The sequence below is a fragment of the Amphibalanus amphitrite genome, unplaced genomic scaffold (assembly GCF_019059575.1).
Source record: "Amphibalanus amphitrite isolate SeventyFive unplaced genomic scaffold, NRLGWU_Aamphi_draft 001388F_arrow, whole genome shotgun sequence".
Lineage (NCBI taxonomy): Eukaryota > Metazoa > Arthropoda > Thecostraca > Balanomorpha > Balanidae > Amphibalanus > Amphibalanus amphitrite.
This window is the reverse complement of record NW_024882881.1, coordinates 111,316-127,648: the sequence shown is the minus strand read 5'-3', so window position 1 is coordinate 127,648 and position 16,333 is coordinate 111,316. Positions and strand designations below refer to the sequence as shown.

The window sequence follows — 16,333 nt, the reverse complement described above, 5'->3', positions numbered from 1 at the left end:
ATTAGTCCTGTTGCTTTTAGTTCTGTGAGGGATAGTTCAGTCCATTACGTAGTTATCGCATTGCTCTTTGATATAATTTTAAACTCTCGGCACAAGCCACTCAAACACTTGCATCACATTAATTCATTGTATTGAAGCTGTGAAAGCTTACAACAGGACAAACACAGCGGCATGCATGTGATAATCAGTAACGTATGGTAAACTTTTATTGGTCACATCTAACCTGGCCCTCTCTTCCGCAACAATTTGGTTACATATGCCCGCGAGTCTCCGTAGTCACGCTACGGTATGAGATGGTCTTATTCCCCAAACTCTTATACAATTGATGCCGAGCAACGGCTCAAGGATTCCGTTCTGCCACACCATCCGGAGTTCATGGTTCCAGGAACCCAACCGGCCAACATCACACGAACAAGCATGGATAACAATGTACATTAACGACACCGTGCGTAGATATTTTCAGATAAGGATGGTCTGTGGCATGCTCCCTTTCTACGAAGAGCGATTGAAGTCCCGCTCGTGTCATCCTATAGGGATTTGCTGCATGATGGAAGTTAAAGTTCTCTCCGAAGTGCGCACACACCTGCACACCCTCATACGTATGGCACGATCATTCGCTCGTGAGGAAGCACTCACGCACATTTCATGTGTACGATTCGCGACGCCAAGCGAGGACAGGTCACCTATCGCTATCCAAAGGGAAAGTCAAGGCTCAGCAATTAGAGGGCAGATTGAGGATATTTAAAACTGGTGACTAGTTGGTTTGTAATTCGTATAGGAATAAACGTCGTTGTTAAACAAGACGGTTTTGGATCTTGAAGAGCGGGTTGCTTCTGAAGCAAAACTCGGACCGGGTACGGGGTATCTGTCTTTTGTGAATGGTGGTGACCGCCGCGGACATGTAACCGTTATGGAGCGGCTGGTCCACCCGACCTGACCCGACCCGACCTAACCCGACCTAGCGTGATCTGCCTCACACCGCGACAGTCGGTGAGGCAGGCCCGGCACTTGTCCGTCGACCGCCAACCTATGACTAAGGTCCGTCAGCAAACCTGTTCATGGCGAGTCCGGCTGTCCCATGCTCGGCTCAACGTCCTGACTGCTGTGTCGGCTGAACTTGTCTATTGACCAACAGTGACCCCTGATCGAGCTTAATGCAATATTAAGCATTGACGATCATTATCGCGCTCCATCAGTTCCATGTCGTTTCTCTCAGCATATTCTCAACGCACACCATAGTTCTAGTTACCGTCTTCTCCGTTTTTACCAGTGAGCACACCATCCTACCGTTCTGCCTGGGTCTACCGACTACTGGTGACTAGCCTCTGTCCTGTGTTCAACGACAGTCCAACGACAAGTCAACTGCATCGCCACTCATTCGGTCTTCGGCTCTGCTGTATCACATGTATGACGTTCCCGTCCCCAGCACGATACCCGTGTGTTCACTGTCGCTCCTCGCTGGTTGAGGAGTCACACTCTAACCGCTGACCCTGCGGAGGTCGCGGTGCCCCTGACGAACCCTCACCAGTGCCGGCGGTCGGGGACGCTCGGTCTCAGCAGACTGGAGGACAGGAGTGCTGTGACCATCAGCAGCAGCCAGGGTCCGGCGGCAGCCGCTCCGGAGCTGACCGGCTCCGCGCCGGCTCCAGGCTCGCTCCCTGTCTCCCGGCTGGGCTGACGCTGCCGGCCGCCGGCCGTCCGACGCCGACCTCCCTCCTCTCCGGCCGAGAACGGCGGGTCTCTCCGCGCTCCGCGGCTCTGGTCCCGCTCCAGGCCGGTCCGCGGCGGCGCCTGCTCCTCGCCGGGCGTCTGGTAGGTGAGCTCTGTGTCCACCTCAGCCGCCGGTGTACCCGGCTCCCTCGGCCGGATCTCTGCTGGTGGCAAACGGGCGGCCGGTGAAGTCAGCGGTAGCAACAGAGCTGCCAGAGGCGAAGCGGCAAACGGCTGGAGGTTGGCGTGACAGTTCATTGGCTCAAGATTTGGGTGTTCAAGATTCTCGCAGTCTCTTGAATCCATTTTGTGTATGCAATTTGGTATTTGGAATTATTAACAAGATCCAGAAAAGTAAAACCTAAGAAAACGATTTATTTCCCCTACGGCTATGATGCTCGCTCATCATGTACCAGGTACCTGTATGGTGGTCATTGCTGTGGGTCGCCCTACTAACCGTACCCCATGCTGTGTACTGCTGTATGGTGTACGATAGCTATTACTCCGTCGTGGTACTCACCATACACCTGTATGGTGCTCTGCACCTCGCCGATGGAGTTTTTGGCCGTGCACACGTAGTCGCCGGCGTCGGACAGGTCGAACGTGTGGATGGTGAGCGTCATCCACAGCGAGTACTCGGTGTCGCGCTCCTCAGTGATGTTCAGACGGTCGTTGGCGATCAGAATCGGACCTGGGGCGACGTCATGGTGGTGAGAAAACTGATCAGAGGATGGGTGTACAGTGAATGTGCTCATAGCATGTCGGCAAATCTACTCAACTGTGTGGGCTTGCGATATAGCCCAGATTAATCGGTAGAACCTAAATGCAGATCGTAACCAAATTTGACTATAGCTTTTAAGTCCACAAACATACATTATGTGTGTATCGGGCCCTATTGATAAGCAATACGAATAACACACAAGCAGCCTGGACTAAAAAAGCATGACGGCACACCACACGAAATAAGCAGCAGCCGCCCATCGGACGGACTGGCCGTCTCCGGGCCGTTCGCAGCGCTTTCACCTCCCGGTCGCTTCTTTCTAACCTCCCAGTCACACCTCTCTCACCTCCTGGACGCACGCTCTCACCTCCAGGCTCTTTGTTCCAGTAGTTGATGGACTTGGGCAGTGCCTCCACGTGACAGCGCAGGGTGACATCAGTCCACAGGGGCACGCCGATCAGCTGGGTGGGCACCTGCACCACCGGGTGGACTGAGAACACAAAAGAGCCGGTCATAATGGGCACAATGGGCGGCAATCGGGAGCAATTGCAGCATTGGGCGTCGGTGGCGTTGGGATGACGCGAATGTGCGGTCGGCGCGGTCGGCGGATGTGAAGGGCGAAACGTTCGCTGCTTCTGTTGCTTGGGATTCGATTTGGATATCGTTTAGTTTTAGGGATAAGTGGAATTTGTTGGCTTATGGAAAAGGGAAAATTTACTTGTTTGGGCACTGCTGAATTTTTTTCCTCACTGCTGAAATCATTTGCCTCGTTGAGTTCTGGCTTGGCTTGTGCACAAAAAGTCAGGGGATTATTTTCCCGCACCCATTCTAATCCTACCGCTCTTCTCATGCCACTAACCATAGCCGGCTGGCTCCGTCGACCTACTAGATAAATATGTGAACTTTAAATCCGTATTCGGGCCCTCTGGCAAATTGGTTTAGGCCTCGCGGCGGACAAGCGACCAGCCACTGTCAGAATTTTAAGACTCTCGACGTGACTGAGCGAGCGCGGTGGGAATTGGGCCGGCGCGGACGTGGGGGGACGGGTCGACGACGGGTCGACGAGGGTCGCCGCCGACGCCGATGACCGGCTGACCTGTTGCCCGGGTGAGGGGAGGAGGGGGCGGGATGGCCAGTGGGCGCCGCACTGTCCCCACACCCCCGGCAGCGTCCCACTACGTGCCGTCAGCCACATTACACAGTGTTGTTTTCTGTTCTGGAATAAGGGTCATCGCGCGAGACAGGGCGCAAGTGTTTGGAAAGAAAACAGATCCGGTCCGGAACATGGCTGGAATAAAGTCAACAAAGTCGTATGAAGTCGGCCGGGCGGGGCCGCGGGCGTGGCGGCTGCTGAATTTTACCGCGTATGTGGGCGGCCGGCTGGCGCAGAAAAGATGGATGCACAGTCAGCGGGCGGTGGCCGGCCGCCTCTAAAGAAGTGTACAACAAAAGTGTCCGGAACAACAGGGTTTCAATTGCAGCAGAAGACAAATAGTTACAGCTATTCTCGATTATGTAAAAGCACCAGTACTTGGCGTGTACGACCGTATCGATACTGGCAATCAGCGCCGAGGGGTCCAACTCACAGTGCACCTCGAGTTTGATCTTCTTGGAGACGCTGGGCGGCAGGCCGTTGCTGGCGATACAGAGGTAGTAGCCAGTATCGGAGCGTCGCACCTTGTCCAGCGGCAGCACCTCGCCCCGGTACTCTGTGGCTTCGTACGGTGGCTCGCGGGCTGTAAGTGTGTAACAGTGGTCAGATAGAACGTCTACTGTCATTGGGGCAGCTGCTACACAGCTGCTTCAGTTCGCTTGCACGCTGCTGACGCTTGTGACGCTGCCCAAAACGCTGCGTCATGGTCAATGAGTTTCATTAACCATGCCTAGACTGGCCTAGACATTAGACAGACGTGGCCTTGGATATTGATATGGACAGGCACGGACAGGAGCCTCTGGCTCCGCACAGACAGACCCTCCTCCGGTGACCCGGTCGCCCGTCGCTCACCTCCGTCCTGTCGAAGCACGCCTGGTCCCGTCGCTCACCTCCGTCCTGTCGGAGCACGCCTGGTCCCGTCGCTCACCTCCGTCCTGTCGGAGCACGCCGTCCACGTCTCTCCAGCCGCCGCCGTTCTGCCAGTCGCCGCCGCTCGGCTGCCGACGGGACACGGCGATCGGTCGACCGTCCTCCCGGCGCCAGGTGATGACCGGAGTCGGGTAGCCGCGCGCCTTACATCGCAGCTCGCCGCTGCCGCCCTCGGGGATCGTCAGGTCGCCCGACGACTGGTCGCTGATGATGTCCGGGGGTACCACCACCTCGAGCACGCCGTACTGGTGGGGAAATGCGAACGGTTAGGGTTCTGAGATGAATGTGGTACGATGTATTCGAGCGAAGATGACGAGTGTGGTGCTGTGGCTGGTGTGCAAGCGCATTGCAAGTTAGTTTTGTTGATCGAAATCGGGGTGACTGTGAGTCTGTGACAGTTGTAGAAAATTGGTTGGAATAGGACGTGCCGCATTTCTATACAGTCGATGTGTTTCCGCCTTCCACCGTTTCCAATGGCTTTCGTTTTTCAGAGGCCAGCATATTCTGTAACACCCAGAAGCTTCGATTTCATAGGTACGAAATTATATTCTGATCTTTACATGATGGATCGGAAAAAACGAGTTTAATTGCACTGAGGGTCGTGGATGACGTAGGTAGGTACTTTGATCTTTGTCGATGTTGGGTACCTTTCATACACAGTGTCAGGTTTCTTTCCATCCTATTTATGACGTTGAGAACGTCAGACTCATATCTGCTGTGATGGCTCGGTATGCGTGTCCATTAGGTCGTGTTTCACCGGCGCAGGGCGCTGTTAGCAGACAGGTCAATGTGGCTCTCGCAGTCACTTTTCCAGAGTCGCGGAGATTAGTATTCCGTCCATCCACATCCACTGCAGGAGCCGCTTAGATTTATGATATACGTCCGAATCACGCTTGGACGGCATACAAAGGCAGCAAACGTGACGTCCAACAGAAGACAGAGCGTGCCCGGGATCCTGCGCTCATCTCATGAATTAACGCGGACATGTTTCATAAATTAACTGTCTGTCTGTGCGGCGATGAACGATATGCATGAAGAAATTTCGTTAAGTAGCTAGTATGAACCCTTAAATTATTTATTCTTCTGGCATTTTTAATTTTATATCATTGGTTAGGTATTATGAAGAAAAGAATCAATTTTTGCCTGCCCTAATACAACCATTCGTACCCTTTGTTCATAGTCATTCAGATTTTTGTAAGCCTTAGACCACCCATAATGTGGGTGGTCTCATTCTGCACTCTGCAGTGTTCTGAACGCTCCGCTGTTACCGTGTACCACCACTCACCTGATTGCCGACTGCGCGCAGTTTATCGGTTTCTCACTTACTTGACTAACAATGGAGTCCGATTTATTTGTACGCTGCACCCACCTCACTTACCGATGTGCGCCTGGCCCGACTCACCAACTTCATTCACTCGTAAGCTGCTCTTCATACCACCGACCTGACTACCTTGGAGTCACAGTTCATGTTCCGTATCTCTCTCTTTATACGATTCATTGGTGATTGCTGATTATTCCCCACTCCACTCACCTAACTGAGACTCATTAGCTCATACCACTCTCACCTGACTCATCATGGGGTCGTAGTTGATCTGGCACATGTAGGTGCCCCGGTCCTCCTCCTGCACCTGGTTGATGTGCAGGTTCCACGTGGTCTGGTCCCGGTGAGACACCCGCACACGCGGGTTATGTGTGATGACGTGCGTGTGAATCGCCTGAATCGCCTTGGAATCCGCCTTCACCCACCCGACCTGCGGTCAGATAACAGAAAGTAATCAACATCGCAGTGTAAAACTGGTTACGGAGGATTAGCGGTAGGTGATGAATATGATGGTATTTGAAGTGTCTCTTTCCTGGGCTGTGTTGAAGACGCTTTGTCAAGGAATTAATGTCCGGTACTACCAGCTATACTATTCTGTGATTTTGTCATCGCTGCCATGGCCTGGTAGCGATGGCAAGTCCACAGAATATTACTGTTAAAATAAAACTCCCGACATGTCTATCGAGCTGTGCTACGACTTCCGACAGATCCGCACAAATCATCACTACTGGCCTCGGCGTGTCCACAGCACTGTCCCTCGACATGCCCAGAGAACCACTGGCAACTACACCAGCTACCGACAAGCGCACATCCGACCACCTAGACTAGACGGCCTCCCAATCAATGCATTATGCTGTTCAACATGAGTCTAGAACAATGCTCGATGACATTAATTAATTATTCACGGGCCGAGTTCATCAATCTTGGTCCATTATCAGGCGAGCGTCCCACTCTCGGCACCTGTGCCGTCGGCTCCAGAGCGCTTCTCTCTGGAGTGTGGAGCGTCGCGCCGGCCGGTCAGACGTGATAGATAGCTCAATCAACCATGTGCGGCCGCCGATGTGGTGAATATGGCCAGACCAGGCAAAGCGAGTGGGCTTCAATATAGTCCGACGGCGCCCAGATGTGACGGCTTACTGTGAGAGCTCTGACAGTTCAGCGCCGGGGGCGGGTGGGGGATTGATTGATTGAGAGAGTCGAGTGCTTGGATCCGGCATGTGGTAGGCATTATTGGTTCCTTGTTTTTATTTACTCACAGAACAGTGATAATTGAGTTTTCATTTGGCGCCGTCATTTGGCGTCAGCGGCTACTTACGCGATATCCTCCGAGGTGGCGGACCACGCAGGTGAAGGTGGCGTCTCGGCCGATGGGCACCGTGAGGTTCTTCAGTGACTCCACAAACATTGGCCGCACGGCGTGCACTGTGGACAAACAAACATCGATCAGAGTCGGCCTCTTGATAAAACAACCCCATCGGTCGGAGTCGGGCTCTGAGTGCCCTACAAACGCGCTAGTCATGGCCATTGGCCAACCTCCGAGCGCAGGTGTTGGTTGGTGATTCGCTCACTAGATGTCAGCAGGTACGAGCGCCTGCTGGATGCTGTGCCGCAACACACTGGTCTGGCCTCAGAGCGGCCGTCGCTCGATTACTTTGCAGCAGCCGGCACACGACGGCGGTCACTACAGAGGAAAAATGATGTCCGGACGTTTACCTTTCACTTTGAGCCTGAATCTTGGCTTTTCCTGCAAATTTACACCTTTGTGATAATAACAAGTGAATCTCGATAGTAGATACAACAATCGCATATTGCATTCCAACATTATAAATCCTTTATTACGTGATAATACAAAGCATGTTAGTTGGACTTCGTTGAAATCTTGAACATAAGCTATGAAATAATTCATTATTGGTAAGCATCGGGAGGGTGAGATAGTGCTGCCGCTATCCGCTGTGTTAGAACGTCCGCCGTGGCGAGTCGGACGTGCCACGGCGCCCGGCTCCGCTAAGCATGTTGATTTTCCCCGGCATAGCCTGCTCTAGGGAGACGCAGAATTATTATTCCTGATCCGAGGTGTCTATTTACTTTGCACTTGTCGCCTCCGAAACAAAACCTCCCTTCGTTTTCTCCATACGAGCGGCGTTGCGGGGTTGCTTGCCAAGGAGCGAGACAATGATTGTGTGTGGAAGGAACAGGGACAGGATACTTCAGCATGGAGAGGAGCCGTTGGGCGTTGGCCTATAAAAGATTGGACACATAAGGGCCACAACTTTATAGATTAATTTAATGGTTGATTATTGGATGAATATGGACGACTGTTGGGCGCCGGTGCTGTCGGTCCCACGTCTCTGTTATTTAACGCTATCCCCGGCTTAGCGAGCTAATCAATATGATTTAAAGTGCCGCCGCCGGCTGTGCGTTCTGCACTGTGCCCTGCCGGCAGCCATTGGAATCCTGTGTTCGAATGATGGGTCGACAAACAAAGCTGGAGGGGAGGGCCAGGTCCGGGGGCGCTGGGAGAGGGAGAGAGGCGACACTGCGCTGTTTTCTCCTACTCTCTCCGTATTGATAGATGCACGGGGCCGAACAAGGTCAGAGAAAATGAGAGATGGAAACGAGAAACAAGGGAAGAGGGAGGGCACACGTATGCATATTAATGATTCTGAGTCAAGCAGTTAACTGAAGGAGACAAGTAACGAAGGGGAGGATTTGGAAATTAAAATAAAAGTTTACTTTTGAACTTGCAATGAAAGCTGAAAAGGAAACTGAGATGACACGTTAGATACTTCCCGTTCAATGACAAAGCCTGTCTATCGAACTGTCATCAGATTTTCATTGGCCGTGACGAAATCCGCCTGCTGTTCAAAACGAAACTGTCAATCTTCTCAGCTGGATCCTCTCCTCTGCGGCCCGTCTTGCCGCCGATCCATCTCTGTCGTCCCAGCGCCGTCTTCGTCTTCTCAGCGCCGTCTCGCCCGGTCAATTCGCCCACCACGTGTCAATAGCCGGCGCCGGCCACAATTACGGCGCTCCGCTGACGTTTGGGCGGCGGTGGCGGCGCGCCGGTGACAATGCGCGGCGTCTCGCGCCACTAATGGCGGGTAATGAGCGGTCGGCGGCGGCCGGCGGTGAACGGCGGCTGACGGAGCTGACACAGCGCCCCGACCGCTCCCCCGGGGCCGAGCGGCACCGTCCGTCGGACAGACACGCGCCCCAGCCGCCCAACGAGGCCACGCCGACACGGCCCGGTGGCGCTCGTTAGATGACCTCTGATCGACGGGTCGGATCGCAGTGTGGTGAGCTGACTGAGAGCGTGCCGTCAGGAGATGGGGTGTTTTGACCATAGAAGATAATGCAGCAGTTGCGTTGTCCATAACCCGTTCAGCAATGTTTGCGTTATTCACTCTATTCCTAAACATCAAGGTGACCATCGAAGATGCAGAAATGCCTTCCTTCTGGAATGTGCTTTGTCAGTACATAACAGCTACTCTGGGGAGTTGTGAAGGGTAGTGTCAACCAGCTTTATCTATCTCACCCGTGTTTTGTCTACCGGTCTCACCGTGTGGCGGCTGAGTCGCATCGGAGCAAAGTCGACCGTCTCTGCGGTTCCGCCCGCTCTCCGTCAGTGGCCGGTGAGCGTTCTCCGATGATGGGATGTTTGATTTCATTCCGCAGCGCGATCCCGTCGTTTGTCGGCCGGTTCGTCGTCGGACACAAGATTAAAGGCCGTAAATCAACAGCGGCTCGCCAATAATCGCCGCAGGCTCTCAGGCCATCAATAGCAATCCTGATGGAGCGACTAAATTCGTCAGCGTCCCAACAACCTGCCAGCTGATGTCGAACGGTGCTGATCGGCCGTGCGCCGCCGTTTATCTCAACATCGAGGCCAGAAACTGGCAATTAATTCGAACCAGCTTATTAATCCGTGTAAAAGGGACGAGGGAGTGTTATGCGTTGATTTGGACCGATAATTTGATGGTTATTTAGCTTCGCTTTACGTAATAAAACACATTTTTCTGAGTTTTGACGAGGTGAATTTTGAAGTAGACGTGTACCAGACTCTCTCATACATTTGACAAAGCTTTTCTGTCTTTCTATAAAAGAAATTCTCAATTAATCTTTCTCTTTCCTTTTTCATCATCACCCCCGTTCTAACGGCCGGATCTGTCAAGCCTGTTGCTATCAGAATCTGTCTGTCAGAATCGTCTCCATTCTGTCCAGTGTGACAGATCTGTCACAATTCACCCAGACTGTCACCAGCCCCCATCCGCCAGACCTGTCCTCCCGGTCCGTCAGGCCATCCTCCTCGTTCGTCAGACCCGTCCTCCCAGTCCGCCGGGCCATCCTCCCGGTCCGTCAGGTCATCCTCCCCGTCCGTCAGACCAGACCCGTCCTCCCCGTACGTCAGGCTATCCTCCCGGTCTAACAGGCACGTCCTCCGGAGTTCCGTTTGGCAGGCCGTCCTCCCCGTCCGTCAAGCCGTCCTCCCCGTCCGTCAGACCCGTCCTCCCGTACATACGTCAGGCCATCCTCCCAGTCTAACAGGCCCGTCCTCCCGAGTCCCGTGTGACGGGCCGTCCTCCCGAGTCCCGTGTGACGAGCCGTCCTCCCCGTCCGTCGGGCCGTCCACCCCCGTCTCCAGTCGAATGATCAGCACTCATCAGGCAGCCGACTGGAAAATCGCACCTTGCCGCGTGCCTGCGCGTTATTGGAGCCGGGGCAGCTGGCGGCGGGCGCCGGCGGCCGCGCTGTCCTAATCAGAGCGGAGCAGGGGGGGGGGGCGGCGGCCCGCGCCGCAACGGAGCAGCGCCGAGCGCCGGGGGACCCGCGGGGGTCAGAGAGCACCGAAATGCGTAGCCGATAGGTTATGGTTTATAGTGGTAAAATGATAAGTCTCGAAGGGCAGGTCCTTGAAATTTGGCACAGACGTAGCTTGATGTTTATGATTGATAGGTCTGACACTGTGTTGACGGAACCTGTCTGCCCGACAGCACTCTGTGTATATGTGCGATCATACCACGCTGATATTTTTGTCCGGTCGGCGCCGCCCCCAGAGTTAGCCGCGTGGCCAGCCGGCCCCGCGCGATACCCCAGACGCCCGCCGACAAATTGACCTATCATAATCAGCCCAAAAGGGAGAGTATTGAATTATGGCCGGCTAACAAGGTAGATATTCATCCGCACCAGACGTAAACCAGGCCTGCCCTCGCCCCGTCCGTGTGTGTTGGTAGTGGGGGCTTGGGGCCGGACAGAGGGCAGCGGCCAGCCGGTGGTCAGTGGCCAAACAGCCGGCCGTAACTCAGCCCACCGCAGGTCAAAACAGAACACAAATTGAATTGTGGTTAGGCCAGTTCATCAAAAATGCCATACAGTTTTTTTTTTTAGATACTTGTAAAGAGCTAAACATATTCATTATTTACTTTTCATGCAGGCATAAGGGTTGTATGTTCATCCGTCTGAAATCCAATATTTATTTGGTGGTGCTGAGATGGTAAGGCTCTAATGAGACCACCCTCATCACATCAAGTGACGTTGATTGTCTGACTATCGTTGTCTAAGCCTTTCATTCGCTTGTTGATAACACAGACACTGCACAGATGTGATAATGACCAAGCAATCTCTTATCAGTGTGGCAGACCGGACGGCTATCCTTTGACGGCGCTGGATGCAGTACTTTCTGACAGATGCTGTCCGAGAGGTGCTGGCTCGCCTCGCTGGCCGCCTCTTTGTCTGGCTTTGGACTCGGCACCATGATATATCGAGGCACGGACACAGGATCTGCATGAACTCCTCAGCTTACACGTAGCAGACGATTATAATCCGCGGGTGATAGATGGGGCGAATAAATTAGAACGACGCGTGGAGTGCAACAGTTCGTGCAGCACATGAACTGCATGTCTGTGTAGACTGCTGTCAAGGTATCGGTCATTTTGCCCCGGGCTTAAGATTATTGCGCGAAAGAATAACGAATGGAAAATTAGAGGCTGCGAGAGTCAGGGAATGAGATGAGAGTGGGAATCTGAGGGGACAGAGGTCTCCCAATCCCGTCAGGTTTCCCGACGCTTCTGCCCGCCCCGTCTCGATCTCGGGCTGCCAATAACCGAGCCGGTCTCCTGGGACCGAGCGGCGCCACGAGACGGGCCTATCCTGTTCCCCTGTACGGCGCGCCGAGACGGAGCCTATCCTGTTCCCCTGTCCGGCGCCGAGATGAAGCCTGGCCCTAACTCCGTGTCCGGCGGCATGCGACATAGCCTGTCCCTCTCCCTCCGTCCGGCGCCCCGAGACGGAGCCTGTCTCTCTTACCTCCCTCTTGGGCGCCCCTCAGACTGTGGCTTACGCTCGGCAGCTGGTGTCAGCCCAGCGGCCTTCCCTCGCCAGCTCTGTCGCTGCAGCATCGGCAGCTACTGTCTGTGCGAGTGTGCAGGCTCCCTCTCGTGGCTTACTCTCAGCAGCTCTGTCTGCCGCCGTGCCGGACACTTGCAGGCCGTGACTGGAATCGGCTCAGCAGTCGCCAGACCGCCGCGCCCGGCCAGTCCGAAGGGAAGGGGAGGCTGAAAGGGACTGAAAGGAGGGACATAACTGCGACCGGTGTCGTGCAGTTTCATTCCTGTGCTAGCTCTCTGACCGAATTGACCTTTGATAGAGACTGACGGAGAGAGACTGAGGGTTTGGCCCAAACCCTCAGTCTCTCTCTATCGGGTATGCCAGTATCAATATTTACGTGTGCATGTGTCCTTGCAGTGCACCCTGACCTGCTGACATTTACAATTCTGTCGATGTCGTCTGATGCTAGATCGGCTGCAATGGCATAGCATGTATGATTAATGATTATACACACATAAGATTTAGGTACAGCCTCATTGCATTCCCTTGGTGCCTTGTACCGCGCTAATTTGTTAGCCCCGTTCTTGCAATGCAAAATAAATAATTGATTCTTGATCATACAAGTTTGTAAACATTTTGCAAATTGTTTTCCCTCATTTGTATAACCAGCTCTTCTGTGCCACATCCACTAAGTCTAAGGATCTTTTTAACTGTAAATTGCATCCTAATAACAACATCACTGCCACCTTCATCCGACGCGAGCGACACATGCGGCCACCTGTGGACCGATCGCCACCTCAAATACCCCCCACCAGTCAGCTGCACTGCGTCAGGTCACGGCACGGGCCGCCGCCGCGCCCGGCAATGGCCGTGTTTATTTCGCGTCCGGCCATTGTTGGCAGACAGTTGGCTGAAGTATCGCCGGTCGACGAACCGCTTCATCGCAGTCGGGCGCAGCCGAGTGTGAGGACGCCGCCCAGACGCCGCGTACATGCGTCTCCGTCTGATGGAGTCCTGCCGGCCGGCGAGAGATATTGCCGTCCACAGCGGCCTCGTCCGTGCCCAAATGATGTGAAAACGACCATGTGTGAGGACGGCCGAGCTGCGGCAGATGAACTGACCACCGGCTCTGACTGAGAGATGGTTGTTACAGAGCCGGGGATTCGTCATCGTATAGCGTTTTGAGTTAGTTGGGCCGGGTCGTGATGGATCTGGAGTGGGTCAGTGGCATGTCAGAGATAACTCTTTTAAGGAATTATTGTGTTACAACAGGTGCTTTCGACGGCGAGTGACCCGCTTCGTGAAGGTCAGCAGTTTACTGGCTGACTTCTGTTTGCTGCCTGACAACAGCAAATAGAAGTAAAACGTGCTATTCTGCTGACGGGTCATAGTTATACAATGCTCGTTAGACGCTGTATTCCCCGGGAGTTTTGTCCTCTGAAATTATGGTGGCGTATGGATTTGAACGCCTTCATGTTCCGTTGAAGCAACATCATGTTCAATTTTAAAGAATTAGGCTGCTCAATTTATCTGAAATATTGCAATGGTGGTTTGATAAATGCTGCGGATGGTCTTCTGTCCAAACAGTTTTTTCAGTATTTCTTTACGTAGCTTTGAGCAATATTTTGATCATTTTGTTGTAGTACCCTGGTGTCACGATGCTTCGGAATATAATTCAGTATCGATCTATATTTATATTTATCTGCTGTTTAGGCACTGTTAGCCAAGAAACTTAGAACAACTTATCCGTGTCGACAGCCACCATCGTATCTCAATGCACCCCTAACTCATTCCCGTCTAACTTATTAGCATTCTCGTCAAACTTTCCACACATTTATTTTTGATCAGGCCGTATTATTCTATTAAAATATTTGCATAATTGGATAATGCGCTCGCCACATGTCCGGAATCGGTTGGCGGCGGCGGCGGTCGAGGTGCGCCAATATTCGTCGCCGCCGCCCGCAGCCGGCCCGGCGCGTCAGTGACAAGAGATGGCGCATCAACGACGCCCGGTGGCCGCGGCCGAACAGCCTCCGGCCATCCAATTATTTTGTACACAAAAAAGGGTCATGCGAGCCGACATCAATCAGGTGGGCGGCGCCTGGCGGGCGCATAGAGCCGGCATTATTTCAGCGGGCCCGATTGCGGCGGGGATTTGTACGGCGCCTGTGTCGCCCCGGCCACGTCAAGTCGATAGAGGTTATTATATATCGAGATTGGGCGCGACGGCAGCAGCTGGCGCTCGTCGCTGCCGGCGGCTATCTCAGCCTGCGCCCCCCCCCCCTCCCGCGCCGGGCCCTCCCCTCCCTCCCCGCCCCGGGCTCAATGTGCTCGGCCACCCGAGATGGTGCCACAGGAGACGGCGATCGGAGGAACGGAGGGATACACGGATAAATTACCAGACTGGGTCACGGAAACCAATCAAAGGGAGGGACGAGCTGCGCTTCTCTCACAGAGTCTGGGCATGTGCGTTTTCTGACGAATGCTAAGAAGGTGATTGTCAGATGGAAATTTACGCATTTTTAGTCTGCCTTTGGGAGTTCAGCCGGATAACAAGAGCGAAGACAATGCCTTTTCGAGCATTGTGATGCCACAGACCGGCGTTTGGGTTTTTAATTAAGTCGTCAAAAAAGCCGTAATCGCCACGCCATATGTGGAAGGCTTTTGGTGTCAATACATACATACATACATACATACATACATACATACATACATACATACATACATACATACATACATACATACAAAATTCAAAATTGATGCAGTCCGTTGCAACGCGAATTGGGATCCGTTGGGCCGGCTTGCATACTTATTACAAAGTTCGGTGTTGTTTTAGCCGACTATTGTATGCCAAGGTCTATGTGATGAAGACGTATACTTTTTATCTGCTACTTTCATCAACTTTGAAATTTTGCATGTATGAATGTATCAGCTTTACCCGTCACTGCACTGTGAATTAGTTCCAGAGCTAAATCTCTGTGCTAAAATCAACTAAACTGGGTAAAGTAGGCATGCATTGAACGTTGTACCTTATTTCCTGTCATTGCCTTTGGTGTCGTTTTAAGCATAACATGTTGAGTGATGTATAGACAATTAGATATATATTGAGTAGGAAAAACATACAGCACATGGGTGGACGCGTTTCGTCATAGTGCTGTATGTTTTTCCTACTCAATATATATTAAGCAGAACAATTGCTACTGCTCTGGCCATATGACTAGTTAACGGCGCTACTATAACCGGAATGTTTAATAAAACTGTGGCGACCAGGGCCCGTTACGGCCATGCCACCAGGGTCCCTCCGGTCACCGCTAATACTATGCAAAGGAGCGGTGCAGTGGGGTGTGAGAGGGGGCGGGGCGGGCGCCGCGCGCCCACCCCTCGTTTACACAGCCCCTCGCTCCGCTGGGAGGGGGGGGGCGGACGATACAGGCTCCCGGTCGTCGGTAGGGAGCCCACGCGCCCTCGACGGGTGGCGCTGTCACGCCCGTTAGCGCTGCGTCGTCTCAGAACGGCGGCGTCTCTCATAAACAACAGCTTTTGAACGGGTAACGCAGCCCAGCTTATGGGAAAAACAGCGTGATAGCTATAGCCCCGCTGCTAAGTTTATCGTGCTTACAAGCTAACCTGGAGAATGCGAGTTGGATAGTGCGATGTGGTGCTGCCCTGTAGTCATGTGATGCCCCACTGATCAGTAGGGCACGGCGTTCAACGCCTGATGTCTGCCTGGCCTCACCTGCAGTTAGAAGACTGAAGAGAGCAGCCAGTGCCGCTAGAAGCGCCACCGGAGCCGATGTGCCGTGCATCTTTCCCAGTCTGTGAAAAAATAAAGCGGTCCTTAGCGACAACAGTTGGTGAATCTTGTGGCGTGCCATTGTCTCACGGGTCATTACTCCCTTTTGGGTTTGGACGGCAAATCTTTGACCTATCTTTAGATTTTTTCACCTACTTTTGTGGTGTTTCTTTTTTTCGGGAATCAGCGATATGCCTGCAACCCTCTGTGTTTGAGACCTAATCCATAAATTCAAATTGGGAAAATAGTAATTAGTACTAGGCTTTTTTAAATAGCATATCCTCTTAGCATGCGGACACAAAAAGTGTCATCGACTTCAATTTACGAAACCTGAAAACTATTCCATAGCGGCACCCTTCCAGTACCAGTATAGGGGCTCAC

At 53.1% G+C, this 16,333-nt stretch overlaps 1 protein-coding gene across 2 annotated transcripts; it reads right to left on the bottom strand.

Annotated features, from left to right (window-relative positions):
* Positions 1 to 112: 112 nt before the first annotated feature.
* On the bottom strand, positions 113 to 15,969 carry LOC122372699 (lachesin-like). 2 transcript variants are annotated; one of them, XM_043350215.1, is made up of 8 exons: positions 15,896 to 15,969; positions 7,151 to 7,257; positions 6,080 to 6,265; positions 4,513 to 4,759; positions 4,018 to 4,167; positions 2,799 to 2,921; positions 2,231 to 2,401; positions 113 to 1,871 (listed from the first exon to the last, which is right to left on the bottom strand). In XM_043350215.1, the coding sequence occupies exons 1-8, from the start codon at positions 15,963 to 15,965 to the stop codon at positions 1,522 to 1,524; spliced, it is 1,404 nt and encodes a 467-aa protein (XP_043206150.1). In that variant the 5' UTR covers positions 15,966 to 15,969; the 3' UTR covers positions 113 to 1,521. The 2 variants fall into 2 exon arrangements, with proteins under 2 accessions (XP_043206150.1, XP_043206149.1); XM_043350214.1 differs by having other exon boundaries at positions 117 to 1,874.
* Positions 15,970 to 16,333: the final 364 nt, after the last annotated feature.

Excerpts from the sequence above, each read along its gene's own strand:
- LOC122372699 (XM_043350214.1), bottom strand. The coding sequence starts at position 15,965 with ATGCACGGCACATCGGCTCCGGTGGCGCTTCTAGCGGCACTGGCTGCT. Across the intron at positions 4,168-4,512 it reads CGTGCTCCGACAGGACGGAG|CCCGCGAGCCACCGTACGAA; the intron begins GTGAGCGACGGG and ends ACACACTTACAG. Across the intron at positions 1,875-2,230 it reads GAGCACCATACAGGTGTATG|CAGAGATCCGGCCGAGGGAG; the intron begins GTGAGTACCACG and ends GTTTGCCACCAG.